Source organism: Apostichopus japonicus, chromosome 7 (assembly GCF_037975245.1).
Source record: "Apostichopus japonicus isolate 1M-3 chromosome 7, ASM3797524v1, whole genome shotgun sequence".
NCBI lineage: Eukaryota > Metazoa > Echinodermata > Holothuroidea > Aspidochirotida > Stichopodidae > Apostichopus > Apostichopus japonicus.
This window is the reverse complement of record NC_092567.1, coordinates 23,606,085-23,622,396: the sequence shown is the minus strand read 5'-3', so window position 1 is coordinate 23,622,396 and position 16,312 is coordinate 23,606,085. Positions and strand designations below refer to the sequence as shown.

Below are 16,312 nucleotides of genomic sequence, written 5' to 3'. Positions count from 1 at the left end.
AATTCCACGCGTAACAGACATTTTTGCCGCATGAGCTTGCGTTTTATGCAGTTTTCCGAGATATGGTGCGACATACCACGAGCGTTAACCGCGCTTTATTTTATTTATGTTCTCTTGTCGCTGAACTAATAAGAGATTAAACTGGCCGTCCGTCTCTGTAAACTCTTAACGGACAACAGCTTATCAACTCAATAACTTTGCTATTTATAGCTTAAATGCAACGATGCGTTTTGTACAATATAGTTAAGTTATGTAATAGCGTACTTGTCTCCGTCAGTTATTTAATATTAGAGACTGTTTAGACTGTCTGTTCACCAGTACAAGTCTCCCAATTGCAGTTTATTCATTAATTTAATTCACACATCATCATACGAACGAGCCAGAACCAACGAATCTACTTTAAGTTGAGTTTCCATAACATTCAACATTATCCTCCACACACCCCAACCCCTCCCGCCCTCGGGCATAGATACCCACGGTATTAGTTGACCTCAGTTGGGGAACTGCTGTTACAAAATAGTACTAACTTTCAAAGTCGTCCAAAAAGACGTGTGGAATAGGTCAGAAGTGAAAAAACAACTCCAGATGTAACACACATGCCTCTAGCTTACTATAGGCCTACATGATTAACTACTGTACAATATTATATATCTCTTGACTTCCGCGCTTACTTACGCTCGTTATACGCTAACAGGAACGCCAGGCCATCAGAGTAAGATGAGCAAATGGCGTTTTGTTGACAGACAAGAGCCTGGGCTTTCTTTATGACGTCAAGCGATAAGACTGATTTCATGCTGATTGTGTAAATAAACGTTGCAAGTATTTACCGACGGTTCTCTTATTGCTACGGAAGATCCTAAGGGACTGATAAGGACAAGATTATAATGATTGAAGCTCACAAACTCAAGAGAATTTGACTTTTATAGAACAAAACCCCTTAATACCCAGGTGCCTATTAGAGGTAAGTTATGAGGTAGGTTTATAGCAGTTGTTGTTTTTGGTTTGTGAGAAAGAGCTGTCTCTCTTTGCCTGTATGCATTATTTACTTCCAAACACATACTCATACAAGAGCTATTTTAGTTTGCTAGCCGAATTTCTGGCTTATTTTAAATGATTTATCGGTATATTATCTAAAAGGACATTGCCATTGATCAAACTTAGACAATCAAAAAAAATTATGCAACCAAATTAATGTAAATTATGGACTAATTACTAAATACTATTTATTCTTCAATTTTGATAGCCCAACACATTGTACGTGAAGGCTATATAGTATATATATATATATATATATATATATAAATATATAAACACCTCTTAATAAAAAATGTGGATGGGACCGGACAACATTTGTAGTCGTATTAATGTTCATGTATACTATCGCAATTAATGTTTAACTAATGACCCCTCCCCCCCAATCCAATAGAAGAGACCCCCCCCCCCTCTTCGTCAAAAGAATGACAGGTGCAAGTTTCTTCACTCCCCATTTATCTTGGTATATAAGTAAACGTCTCTTGTTTTCTAGCCACTGATTTCATTTATATCTTCATATCTCCACACTGTGAGTATACTTATAACAGGAATGCCAAGTTTACCTTCATGACGTCACACCGCATAGCTTCTAGTCATTAATTCGTTCATCTGTCTAGAAACACATGTTGCCACAGACGTTATTTCATCCAACATGAATTTGCCGTGTTTTAAATTGGGTTTGTGACGTCATACTTGGAAATGAGAAAATCGTTTTCTCATGAATATCGTGTGGCTTGACAATGTTTCAAAATCATACAAGGTCAGTTTTAATATTTCATCTTTTGTTTTAAGAAGTATATGTTATCTTCTTTTTGTATTTGAGAAATATTCAACCAGGAAGCGATATATGCACAATCTGTTGAGGGATATAGGCAGCGTACAAATTGTTATTAGTTCTTTTTCTGTTTTGCATATAATTATGTGATGCAGAATCGAGAAGGGTATTTTAGTATACCAGTCAGTGGGCACTAAAGTCTAGAAACAGATTAATGTAATGACAAAGTTAGTGACGTATAGAAGAGGATAAAAACATGAATGACAAAGCCCCCCCCCCCTCCCCACCTGCCCCTGCTCAACCAACACGAATATAGAAGAAAACAGATGGGAACCGAATGTCTTATTCTGCTATTATTCAAAACCACTCTCCTCAATGTACTCAAGTGCTTGTATAGATATGCCTACGACATCCGTACCTATGGTGGATACGGTATTTAAGTTAAATGAGGACATTACTGATTGAACTTGACCAAGTCGTTTGACATGTTATATCATGGAAGAGGATTACCAATACCTTTCAGTAATACTTTGGATTGAATGAGTCCGAGATAAGTCACGAACAATATCTGCAGTGAGAAGGAACTGCTTGTGTTTCGATAAAATGACGAAACTAATGATTCATTACCTGAATAAACTTGACTAAAGATATATTCACAAAGTTTGTCAAAGTGTAACATTAATGGAAGAGATTGTACCCAGTTGGAACGGATTGGTGCGCCCCTGGGTCCGAGGCGTCAGGCTGAGGTACCGAAGGCGCTGATTTCCGCTTGGTCGCGGAAGGTCCTAAAGTTTCATTCGAAGACGCCAATTACGTCACTTGATGCAAGTCACCAGCGCCACCAGTTGGATAACAGAGCAAGTAACAATTTAAGCCTCAGTCCCTCCCTGGTGCACAGAGCCAAGATAATGCCCCCTGCATGAGCCATAACACAACATTCGCTTGCCCCCTCTGTATCTATTATTACAGGCTCAAGTCGAAAGATACTAAGAGACCTCTTGCCTATACCTATGCCGTGCCTTAGTGGGCACCTATAGGCACTTGCCTCGACATCCTATTTGATGAATAACCCAACACTGATAGTGCGGTGCGAACCAGATATAATTTAATATATGTTATCCATGTCAAGTCTAAAAACGACAAACAAACAACAATAACATACGATATCATTTACAGAGCTATACTTATGTAAACGTTATAATCTTAAAGTGTTAAAAGATTAACGGTATTGCATTTCATGTTCATGTGAAATACATTGAACCACCTCGATTACTATTCAAAATATTAACAGTTTAACTTTTTGAAACATACATTGTAAGTACTTTCAGGTACTTTGAGGGAAAGCATCTATATTAAGTATAAGGAAATATTGTAGATATGATTTTCACCTTTAATCATCCCCCCCCCCCAATAAAATGATAATAGTAATAATATATATAATAATATATTATTATGTTGACAGTGACTGGATAAAGTCTACTGCACATTATGTGATAAGTTTTGTAACACGTACTTTTAATTCAAAAGAAACGCAATCCTTGTTCTTCCTTTCGGTCAGATTAGCAACAGACTGGGCGATTTTTTCCCTTCAAAATTTCGATGGTAAATCATTCCACCTGTCATGGCAATGTTTCATGAGACTATAATACGACATTGAACTAGAGACTATTATAGGGTCTCTACATTGAACTGGCCAAAGTGCTCGCTAGCTTCAAATTAGTCATTTTACAGCACGTACACGCATAGAATAAATAAAGACCTATATACAACTATTGAAATGAAGTTGAAGACTGCAAACGCTTTCGATCAAAGAAACTATTGCCTTCCGTTCAGTCTCTAAGAAATTGAACAAACTGTTTATATTACATTAACGTTGTACTATGTTGTTTAGGTTCAAAAATATCAAGTTATGTATTCCACTAAATATTATATGTTCATTCTGTCCTACAAATTAATCTGGAACGTCAAAAGAGAAGAGCCTTCCGAGAAGGTCAATGTTAGCGTTCAAGCGAAACCACCTCTGTAGGAAGGTTGATGTGTGCGTGTGAAATTAAGGTCACAACACATCAGTTTTATAAATTAAATCTCCCTCCAGGGTCCCTCAATTTTCTTGTGACATTTAATCACGTGTGACACATTTATGCCTAACCTTTGACACAGGTTCTGATGTACTAGCAGGGTGTATAACACCCCCCCCCCCATCCCCATCCTCATCATCATACGCTGATACAGTCTTATTGTTAAGGTAATGAGTTCCCAAAATTGTTGAAGTGTTGACCAGGTAAACAGGTAAATGATCAACATTGCCTGACTGCCGAATTGACTATATATAACCACCGTCAAGCAAGGACAGTGGCAAACCAATGCATCACCCACATTACCCCCGCCCCAACCCCATCCCACCAACACCCTTCTCCTTTCTCCTCCAACAATAACGAAGTGCAAAATGGGGAACTAAATCCACATCGAGACTGCTATTCTCTTGGATGAGAGGGGGGCGGGGGGGGGGGGGGGGTAAGGGACAATATTTTTGGGAAGAATATGTACCGTATAGTAATACTACATCCGTACAGTCAAAGGATTGTTTCTCTATATTTAAATTTTTCATAATATATTTATAATGCAAGACACATGCCATAGAAAGCTTTACAGCCGTTTCAGCACCTATTTTTTCTTTCTCGTTTCTACAACACATAAAAAGTATCAGCTTTTGGAAATCTTTTACATTTGAACATTTTATCAAATTGGAGGAGACTTGACAGAAGCTGCGTTTACCAAAAGGTCAAGGAAAAAAATAGACAAAAGAAGATATAGACATAAAACCAAATAAATGTGAAGAATGAAAGAAACAACTTTGGCGCGATGACGTCACTATATGAGTAAAGTGACGTCATCACGCCAATTATGTATTTTGAGTTTTATTTATGAGTAAAGTGAGAGAAAAAAGGAAATAGCGAAATTTCATTTGAGTTACAATATACACAAGTTCAAATTAAGTAGTTTGAACTATAGCTTATATAGATTGGATTTCCAACTAAAAGAGTACTTTATGCCTAATCCGCACCGATTCCCCCTCCCTCACAAACAAGTTATGTTATGTTATGTTATGTAATAAAATACACGAACATGTTTTTTTCTTTCAATGTCGTAAATAGAAACTATAGCCTTTCCGTCCGAAAAGTAATATTTATGACCCAGCCTTGATATTTACTGGACTGATTAGTGTCAGTTGCATATGTACACTCGTACATTGCCACACGTACCATAAATTTTTACTCTTTTATCCAAAGTAAATTTGTCCAACAGACCGACAGAGGTCAAATTTAGCCAATTAATGACTTTACCAGGCAAGTTAAAAACAGAATACTCGATCGGAGAGAAGTTTCAATTATATGCCATTATTCAACATTACAGATTAAATTTGTTTTAATTACGATTTGACAAGTGTTACTCGTGTCTATTGTTTGGCTTAATTAGCTGCCAGATGGTATCGATTCCATTACTGGTGGCAAGGATTGACTGAACATCTTGTATATGTACAAAGAGGATGACCCCGGGAGAGGTTGACATCTGGGACTGTTAGTGCTTGCTTGTGCTTTGCAGTTTATTGTCGCAATACACAAGTAGGGTTTGGGGCAATAAGTGTTTATGTGTGTAAGGGGTAGGGTTGGGTTGGTGGATGGGAGGGTTGGGTTGGGGGTTGGTGGGCAGGAGGGGTTTACATCTGGGACTGTTAATGCTTGCGTTTGATTTGCAGTTTATTGTCGCACTACACAAGTAGGGTTTGGGGGAATATGTGTTGATGTGTGTAGGGGGTTTGGTTGGGGAGGGGAGGGGAGGTTGGAGTTTAGGGGGGGTGGTGGGCAAGGAGGGGTTGACATTTGAGACTGTTAGTACATGCTTGTGATTTGCAGTTGATTGTCGCACTACACAAGTAGGGTTTGGGGGAAGATGTGTTTATGTTTGTATGGGGTTGGGTTGGGTGGGGGGGTGGGCAGGAGGGGTCGACATCTGGAACTATTAGTACTTCCTTCTGCTTCGCAGTTTACTGTCGCACTACAGGGTTTGGGGGAATATGTGTTTATGTTTGTATGGGGTTGGGTTGGGGGAGAGGGTTCGGTTTGGGGTGGGGGTGGTGGGCAGGGAGGTTGACATCTGGGACTGTTACTACTTGCTTTTGCATTTGACATTTATGTCGCACTACACAAGTATGGTTTGGGGGAATATATGGTTATGTGTCTGTAGGAAGTTGGGTTGGGTTGGGGGGGGGGGTGGGCAGAAGGGGTTGATAGCAATGAGACAGTGCATGTGTAATTACCATAGGTCAAATGCAGTCAGAAACCTACATTGTTACCTTAAAGAACTAACTTCTTACTAACGTCTTTCAAATCAAGTTCTTTGACGTCACAAGATGTTATATGCGATTGTTCGCTATCTTTTGGCAATTTAACCAAAGCTTCTGAGTCTTAGTCCAAATAAAATAACAATGGATTAACACAGAAAGTGTGTGTGGAGGAGGAATGGGGAGAGGGGGGGGGGTGTAATAGCACTCCCCAACCTGACAAAATAATTAAGGGTAGTTTTAGCACAAGCTTGCGTGTAGACGTAATCACCGTTATAATTTATAACCTATATATTTGCCTCAGAGAATGTCTAAGAGTTATTTTTGTCTATTGAAGAGCCGGTCAAACCTCCTTACATTGAACTCGGATTCAATGATTTCAGGGACACCCCCTCCTTTAAAAATGTACGGATTCCCCCCCCCCCCACCCCGGGACTAGTAATTCGTGATTTTCCTAGTTATATCTGAAATGAAATTCTATTATTGAAGCTATTTATGAAACTTATTTTAGTAGCCTTCTTTCACCCACATTAACGCAAAAATTGATAAAGGAAAACAGTCCGATTACGTCCCTTTTTCCTGCTTCCTGTATCACGTGATATAATCAATGATTTGACCGTCTTGTTTATACACTTGCCTGTTTATTTCATTAGGGCTATATTAAAGGACGCCAACGTCCATTACAATTTCAATAGTACAACCAGAGTTTCTTTTGATAGAATTACAATCAATATAAAATTGTATCAAATGTGGACTGATGCCATAAACGCAAAATAAATTTGAACCCGAATCCAAATATCGACCCCGAAAAACGTTATTTTGTTTTAATGACGTCAATTTGACCGATACTGACGTCAGCGCAGTACTAAGTTACAGTTGTATTATTCATCGGTTAGAAGGTGTCGATGGCAGCTGGTTAGAGACAGTTTGTGACCGACAAGGCTTCAGCTCACTAAATCACCTCATTAAATCATTCTAGTTAAACGATTTCAGTATTGACTCTAGCTAGAGTAAATTATATTGCTTTTCTTTTTTCATTAGTAAGTGTGATCAATAAGGGCAGAATCGTAATCTAAAACAATCGATACCATAATTGTTTTCCGTGTTTAAATAACATGTGGGTTCTGAGGCTGTGTACACACAACGGCATGGCTTTCATCTCGATAACAGGAAAATTGCAAATAGACAATAATATATGCACTTTCCTCGTTTGATTCATTTCAATATATATATATATATATATATATATATATATATATATATATATATATATATATATATATATATATATATATATATATATATATATATATATATATACATATATATATATATATACATATATAGTCAAGTTGAAAGTATAAACTTTGGGTAGAATTGAAATAGTCAATAATTTTCAAATTAAAATGTTGCTGTCTGCCCCCGACTGGCTTAGTCTCTTTTGGGTTTTCTTGTTTTGTTGTCTGTCCTATGTTTTTGTTTCTGTGATTTGTCTGCGTATTTCTCGTCTTTTTGTTTGTCTTTGTCTGTCTGTTTGTCTGTCTGTCTGTCTGTCTCAGTTTTGACTATATGTCTGTTTGATCTTTCTAAATATTAAACAGTTATATAAACACATCTCTTTCTACATAAGCTGTACTGTATATATGCTACAGTTATAAAAAAGACGTGGATTGAACCAGTATACTTGTATTCGTATTGTAACATACAGGTGTAGGTAGGGGAGGCTATGGGGCGGGGCGGCGGAATTGCGATAATAAGCTCGACATATAATAAGTAATACGAAAGTCACTATTTGCGACCGTCACAGTCGGAGCTTCAATCAACGTCATAATTGTAGTGCGCGTGCGCGCTACAACATTGGCATTACTGGCCAAGTGAACAATACCTACATGACTGGACGTTTAAACTAAAAGTTTCATATAGTCTCTGTATATTTGCAGTTTAATAGCCTAGCTTATTCTGAGCCTGTCGGGGTAGAGTCTCTATGTCACTGCAGAGCCGTATATCTCTATATACGGCTCTGTGTCACTGCGCTCACAAGCGCCCTCACTTTGTATGTACCTACATGACTATATACTCCCTGGTGCAGTGTGTTGTCCGTCCAAAACCTAACACAATGAACTACCGAAAAGTTCTTCATACTGCTGCAAGCACTCCACGCGCACTTCAATACTGCGTTTTTGCAGGCAATTACAGTTACATACGACTTCGACAATATCCAAATGTTCGCAAAAGTGGCATATCATACGTCACTATAAAAGGCCAATGGCGTATATTGTGCAGACTTATCATGAGTTTTATATTTGAACATATCTAGTTATCTGTATAGACCTTCGTAACTCATGGTACTCGATGCATTTCGGACTTCTTTTATAGATATACTTTATGTGGAATGATTAGATACTCGTGCTTTGAGCCTTGTACTCATACTTGTACGCATACCATGTGAATATCATACTCATTCTCCAAGTCTGCTGTTCCTGTGTCTGTCTGCACAGTACAGTATCTCTCTAGTCGCATCGTGTGTTTCTATGAGACTAGTCAGTCACGCACCAGACCTGTCACGTGATTTCTCATCATTGGGATGACACATATATTAACATTATTTCGTACATGGCGTTAAGAGAAACAAGCAACTCGTGTCACTAAAACCAATGTTGAGACCTTCGAGCTAGCTCCATCTTGAGACCCATAAAGCTTGGCAGAAATAAATTCTTGACTTCCACACAGGCTCGTAGCCTGGCCGCGCACAGGGCATCGTTCCCCCTCTCCCCGGAACAGAATCCTGTGCCACACCCACATCTGCCCCATCATCAAGTGTACACAAAAATCACTAGTTTATAATTTACATAGACACGAGTATTGTGCCCCTCATTTAAAGTGCAGTTGTTCTTTCTTAATATTTTTGGTACCCTACAACTCAGAATTCCTGGCACGGCTTGCTTCCGTTGCGCCCCCTCCCCTCCCTCCCCCCCCCCCCATCCTCCTACAACTAATTTCTGAAAAGAAGTATTGTTAAAGTATGTGGCAAATGTGTAACGGAAAGTTCCATTGAGACGTCTCCACGCTTTTATATGTAAACAAAATTAGCAACGCTTCAGTCGTCGATTTCAAACTCTTACAATTTCAAGTCGAACGGGTTTGATCATGTTTCGTATCTTGCTTAGCTTTTTAGGCTTCCTATGGTTTCAAAAGTAGTTCAAAATTTACCTTCCAAATTTGTCCAGACATTGCAATTGGTTTAATAAATCAATTGAATTTGTCAACGAGGAAGACAAATTCCGTCTTGTTTGATCACGAGTGAGCCTTATTTGTTAGAGGCAATACCAAATTTACCTCGGCCACCTCTGTCAAAATATGTACATATAAATTCTTCATTTCGCCGGTGTGCGTAAGCTTGGGAAAGACAGCGGAAAGCATTGGTAAAACTTCTTGTGAAGTAGGGAGGCTAGCCGAGACAGACCGGGTGTAACTGGGTGAGAAATGTACCGTAAAATTCCATTAGTGTAATGTAAAAGCCAACTTTGATTAGATGTCTAAACACGTGACACGAAGTCCATGCCTAACCTTCTTCTGTCAAGATGTAGTCAGGCAAATTAAATCAGAATATTTAAGTTTTCCAATATCATGGCAATTCTTTTTTTGCAATATCATACCAGGCTAATAATTCTTAACAATCAACAATGTTAGCCTTAGATTACTACTTCAGATGTATTATTATTATTTTGTGACAAAAGAATAAAAATACAACGGTTTTTTGCTGCTCTCAGATAGGTTGAAAATGTAATACCATATTATATGTCTCGAATTTGTTTCTAGGTTTATTTTGTTATTTTAGTCTATTATGGGAAAATGTATAATACTTGCTTCTTCGATAATCTATGATCGTTGTAAATTCTGTTTTGTGATTCTGAAAGCTAAGGCATTCCCTGAACATTACTCCAATGTTTTTAAGCTAACCGAATCGTTTGACGATAAATATAGATGATTGTAGTAATCATACAGCATGACATTTAGTCGACTCATAGAAATTGATAATCAATTTCTATGAGTCGACTACAAAAGAAAACCACAATATTTTATTTCCGTGTGTGGCTATCACGATGTTTGGGTTTCTCCATTCCAACCAAATTCTTTATCGATGGCGCTATGTTAAAATATGCGACTTTTTCTAGATACCGCGTTAGATGTCATTTTTTCTGTGCACCCTTCATTACGCAGCGTGCCTAGATTCTGCCTAGATAACAAATTGAAGAGATTGATAACTGTGAAGATACTGAAAAGTGAATTGCATCGAGATCCAACTTCCGTTTTCAAGCCAACCAATTTGAATTTCAATCGCTACTCAGGTTTATGAAAATCATCCACAATGCCTCACGGAAAGAGGAAAGCAAAATCTGAGAAGTCGAAATGTTAGTGATATTTCGTTTAACTAGTACCAAGTATATTGTCTTTAAGTAACGTCGAGGTTATTATTCATTAAGTTTACCTCATTATTTTCAGTGTGTATCTTTATGTAAAGCTAGCCTGATTGTACGAAGGTGATACAAAAGCTTGTAAACAACGTTTATTTTGGAAATCAGTGTTCGTTAGTCATTTGCTCTGCCTCTGACCAATCTTTGTGTGTAGTGAACTAATGGGTAATGTCAACTTATCAAGTAAATGTGCCTTAAACACTAGTGTTAAAAGTGAAAGTAAACCTACAGTAGCCTAACCTTTAGTCCTACATGACAACTCTATTGTTAAGGAATGAAATATTTGCCACTCATGCCCAAATAAGTATGTGTAAACTGCCACACTCCAGCCTAGTCATTTTATCTCATTGTGACATGCTTTTATCCAAGCAAGAACTCCTCAATATATGTGAAGAATATAGGGAGTCATAACCTTCAAAATGTTACTTTGATATCTGTTAGCAATTTTTTTTGAATTTATGGCCACTGCTGATGACTTTCAAGCCCTCAATTTAAACAAGAATTACCAAACACCAAAATACAGTAGGATATTTTTAAATATATGTTGTTTTCATTCTCACAGTAGCGAAGCTAGCGAAGCTACAGAAGAAAAAAGATACACCAAAGGCAGCTCCAAAAATATTTACAAAATGGTTGATGAAGTCAGAGCCAGAGAGTCGGATTGAAAATGGGGTTGAAATGAAGGTAAATTGGTTTATTAATACTAGCAACTTACCCATGAACACTTAACTGGTAACTTCACAGATTATCAATGATTAAAATTTCTCCATGAAAGGAGGAAGGCCAAAGGATCTCCATTAATATCTTTCATGTTTACTTCATCTAAAATTAATTCCTCTATGATAAAGTGGTAATTAACTAGTAGTGTTTGACCAAAGTTTGGACTCATGTGCAGTGTTCAATTTTAAAACTATGTTAATGTAATATATTCAAAAGTAAAAAATACTTGGAAGAAAAGGAGGAAGAGTTAGACTATGTACACTCTGATAAAAAGGTGGAAATATGTCCCAAAAAAATCCCCCCACTCTAGTTTTACCAATCAATTGCAGAATGTCCAACCCATCACAATGGCAATAACCAATTGATTGTTCATTAATTTGTTATTGCCATTCTGGTTTTTTTTTTAATGCATTTAAGAGCTGTTCCTAGATTAAAACCAGAAATAGCTATTTTAAGTAATATTGAAAAAAAATATATTTATTTGATCTTCTTCAATTTTAGTTTAGTTTTGATGATCTCAAGAAGGAACCAAACGAAACAACTTGCTGGGACGGTGTTCGTAACTATCAAGCTCGGAACTTCATGAGAGATCAGATGAAAGTTGGACAATCTGCTTTCTATTATCACAGCAATTGTAAGGAACCTGGAATTGTGGGAATCACAGAGGTAAGTTAACCCCTTCCTTCTCCTCCCCAACAAGAAACAGATTTGCTAATATCATTTGATTGATTAAACAGTTTTATCAATAGGAATTAATAATGAGATGTTATTGTTACATAATCTGATGTAAATTTTCAAATCTCCCTTCATCATATCTTTATGCTTGATACCACTTCAAATCAAGATTTCAAAGATTGGAATGACTAAATGTAGTGATTCTTGGTTAATTTTTATTTTATGTATATGCTGTACCATATTTTACCGTAAAGTTTTCTGTACTGCTTCAAAGTGTGTCTGAGATTCTCAGCTCACTTCATATATTTATCTTTCTCTTAATTGATGGGCTGCATTTTCTCCCATAGCAGTTATTCACTGTTAACACTTGAACTTCAAAGATCACTACTAATTATGATATATCTCATCGTTGCTTTACTCAAGCAATAAGATATTGTAGTGGGTAGTTTTGTTCAGTCTAGAGTTCACTAAGGTTGTGAGGTTAAACAGGTTACTATTTAGCTCACAATCAATTGTCCACGAAGGATTATTTGCAATGCGATAGGCTACTTACTAGAATGCCCTCTCGTTATGTTTTGCTTGCCGTAATGGTTATCTAGTTCTCGAACATTTGTTTAATAATCTCGTTTTCCCACTTCTCGTTTTCCTACAGATTGTTAAGGAAGGTTATGTTGATCACACACAGTTTGATAGCAAAGATCCTCATTTTGATAAATCAAGTTCAAAGGAAGACCCTAAGTGGATCATGGTAGATGTCAAATATGTCAGAAAATTGAAGCGTTTCATTTCATTGAAGGAATTAAAGCAGATACACCTCGAACATAAGACAAATGGCGGTCCCCTTGAGAAGCTCTCCCTGTTTACAAGGGCTCGATTATCGGTTCAACCTTTGACAGAAGGTGAGCTCAACTATAATGTAATTTGGGGTGTGGTGGTGGGTTCTTGTGAGTACTAGGTTTATCTCTAACTATGTCTCCTTAATTACTCAATTAATTTTATTATCACATCATATTCAATATTTGACAATACCATGTATGATATCGTGAAACTTCAAATGCCACTTCTCAAATTGTTTTAAACTAGGTAACTCAGACCAGAAAGGCACTAAATTATCAGTTTTAAACGTAATTTTTTTCAGATGAGTTCAAGTTTATCCTTCAACTGGAAGAAAAAGATCCAGATGAAGAATTAAAGGAGGAGAAATCATGAGAGACGAAAAATGGAAGAAACATCTTGATTCTCGGCAAAACTGGAATCTAAGAAGACAGGAAGAGAAGAGATAAGAAGATGTCAAGATAAAGTTGAGGGAAAAAATGGTTTAAAAATCAATGATATCATCAAATAATAAGATGATAACATTTTGCAAGAGAGAGCTTACAAAGAATTATTTTAACAACCATTTGGCAACTGTTCACTTAACCTAAACAATCTAGACAAGAGCCTTATGGAGAAAAAAAATCCATTCTATATGTTAATTATTCCTTTTTGAAGAAGATTAAAATGTTTTGATTTTTTCATTCTCAGTGACATCAGAAGTAATTGCACAAAGCATTTTTCGAACCAATCAGTCACTTTTCAGTATATTACGTCTCAAGAATGGAGTAATCTACGAAAGTTGAGGTGGAGAATCGATCAGTTTGTTTTCACTTTGTGAGTCTTAATGTATATATATTTGTTATGCTTTTCCCAAATGATAAGAAAGACTTAAGACTAGTTTCACCTGACTAGCCTTTACATGAAAGTATGACCTATAATGGTTCATGAAGTAGGAATTGTCTGCAAAATCATTGGTCGCAAGTTTGAAGAGTTCATGAGTAGCTTAGTAAACAGCTCTATATGATAACAGTTCTATATGTTAATCATTCCTTTTTGAAGAAGATTAAAATGTTTTGATTTGTTCATACTCAGTGACATCAGAAGTTATAGTGCAAAGCATTTTGTTGAACCAATCAATCACTTTTCAGTATATTACGGCTCAAGAATGGAGTAATCTACGAAATTTGAGGAGGAGAACCGATAAGTTTGGTTTCACTCTGTGAGTCTTAATGTATATATTTTTTTTATGCTTTTCCCAATTGATAAGAAGGTTATAAGACTAGTCTTACCTGATTAGCCTTTACATGAAAGTATGACCTATAATGGTTCATGAAGTAGGAATTGTCTGCAAAATCATTGGTCGCAAGTTTGAAGAGTTCATGAGTAGCTTAGTAAACAGCTCTATATGATAACAGTTCTATATGTTAATCATTCCTTTTTCAAGAAGATTAAAATGTTTTGATTTGTTCATTCTCAGTGACATCAGAAGTAATTGCACAAAGCACTTTTCGAACCAATCAATCACTTTTCAGTATATTACGTCTCAAGAATGGAGTAATCTACGAGATTTGAGGAGGAGAACCGATAAGTTTGTTTTCACTTTGTGAGTCTTAATGTATATATATTTTTTTTATGCTTTTCCCAATTGATAAGAAGGCTATAAGAGTAGTCTTACCTGACTAGCCTTTACATGAAAGTATGACCTATAATGGTTCATGAAGTAGGAATTGTCTGCAAAATCATTGGTCGCAAGTTTGAAGAGTTCATGAGTAGCTTAGTAAACAGCTCTATATGATAACAGTTCTATATGTTAATCATTCCTTTTTGAAGAAGATTAAAATGTTTTGATTTGTTCATTCTCAGTGACATCAGAAGTAATTGCACAAAGCATTTTTTCGAACCAATCAATCACTTTTCAGTATATTACGTCTCAAGAATGGAGTAATCTACGAAAGTTGAGGTGGAGAATCGATAAGTTTGGTTTCACTTTGTGAGTCTTAGTGTATATATTTTTTCTATGCTTTTCCCAGTTGATAAGAAGGCTATAAGAATAGTCTTACCTGACTAGCCTTTACATGAAAGTATGACCTATAATAGTTCATGAAGTAGGAATTGCCTGCGAAATCATTGGTCGCAAGTTTGAAGAGTGGTTTCATGAGTAGCTAATTAAAAAGCTTTATAACTTTTTGTTTCCTTAAAGAGAATAATCAGATGTGATCTGTCAGAGACGTACGATATGATGTAAAATTAAAAAGAAGTAGAATTAAAAGTCATTTATTTTGCCAGTTAGACATTGTTTATCATATACATATATTCATATCATCATGTTACCATTTATATTGACATATTCATGCAAATTGTTACTTTGTTATGAAAAAAAATTAAAAGCCTCATTTTTTTTATTTAGTTAGACATTGGTTATCATTTACATATATTCATATCTTCATGTTATCATTTATATTGACATATTCATGCAAATTGTTACTTCTTTATGATCAGAAAAATTAAAAGCCTCATTTGTTTCTTGTTAATGTTTTTGTTATGCTTTTCTTTGTCTTTTAGTATTGTCATCATTTAAAAGATGATATTTACACAAGCTGAAATTACAAACAAACTCGATCTTAAGGGATGATACCATTGGCATATATTGATTATTTCAGAAACAGTTTTTGGTTTCGATGATAATCGTAACCTTTGCATTCATGATGGCGTGTGTGTGTGTGTGGGTGTGTGTGAGTTTGTTGTGACGCCCAGCTTGTAAACATGTTATCTCAAGAAGGGAATGTCAGACCAATTTCATATTTAGTGTGTAGAAGTATCACGTTGAGTACAAGGAGGTTATTGTTTTTTTTGTGGAGGTCAAAGGTAATTTGGGGTCACTAGGGGTCAAATTGTGAAAACCTTGTAAACACGATATCTCAAGAAGGGAAGCATGGGCAGACCTCATATTTGGTGTGTAGGAGTACCACATTGTGTAAAAGAAGCCTATTGTTATTAGTTGAGGGCTGAGGTCACCAGGGGTCAAATTGTGAAAACCTTGTGATCACGATATCTCAATACTGGAAGCTTGGGCCGACCTCTAATTTAGTGTGTAGAGTACCACATTGAGTTAAAGAGCCTATTGTTTTTGGTGGACGTCAAAGTTCATTGGTGTCATCAGAGGTCAAATCGTGAAACCCTTGTAAACATGTACACTCTCACTATACATTACGTCAGAATTATGAAGAAAACTGCTCATGTTACATCATCGAAACCACAATGCATTTTTGCATTCTGGTTAGCATATCTACTGACCAAATTAAAACGTGAGTGTTCCGTGTAGATTCCGATCCTGGATGGGGATGGGGGAATATTCTTGAGTCCCGGAGGTCAGTGGAGGGATAGGCGCGTATGGTTGTTTACTGAGTGTTACTGATAAGTTAGTTTAGTGATTTATCAATAGGTTATACGTTTGGAGTGCTCTCTCCGTTTTGTCAT

The 16,312-nt window shown here is 36.6% G+C and overlaps 1 protein-coding gene across 1 annotated transcript; it reads left to right on the top strand.

Annotated features, from left to right (window-relative positions):
* Positions 1-10,337: 10,337 nt before the first annotated feature.
* Positions 10,338-15,366, top strand: LOC139969802 (thymocyte nuclear protein 1-like). The gene is made up of 5 exons (XM_071975082.1): positions 10,338-10,561; positions 11,187-11,308; positions 11,846-12,010; positions 12,672-12,918; positions 13,158-15,366. Exons 1-5 carry the CDS (start codon positions 10,519-10,521, stop codon positions 13,226-13,228), a joined length of 648 nt encoding a protein of 215 aa, XP_071831183.1. The 5' UTR covers positions 10,338-10,518; the 3' UTR covers positions 13,229-15,366.
* The last annotated feature ends 946 nt before the right edge of the window (positions 15,367-16,312 follow it).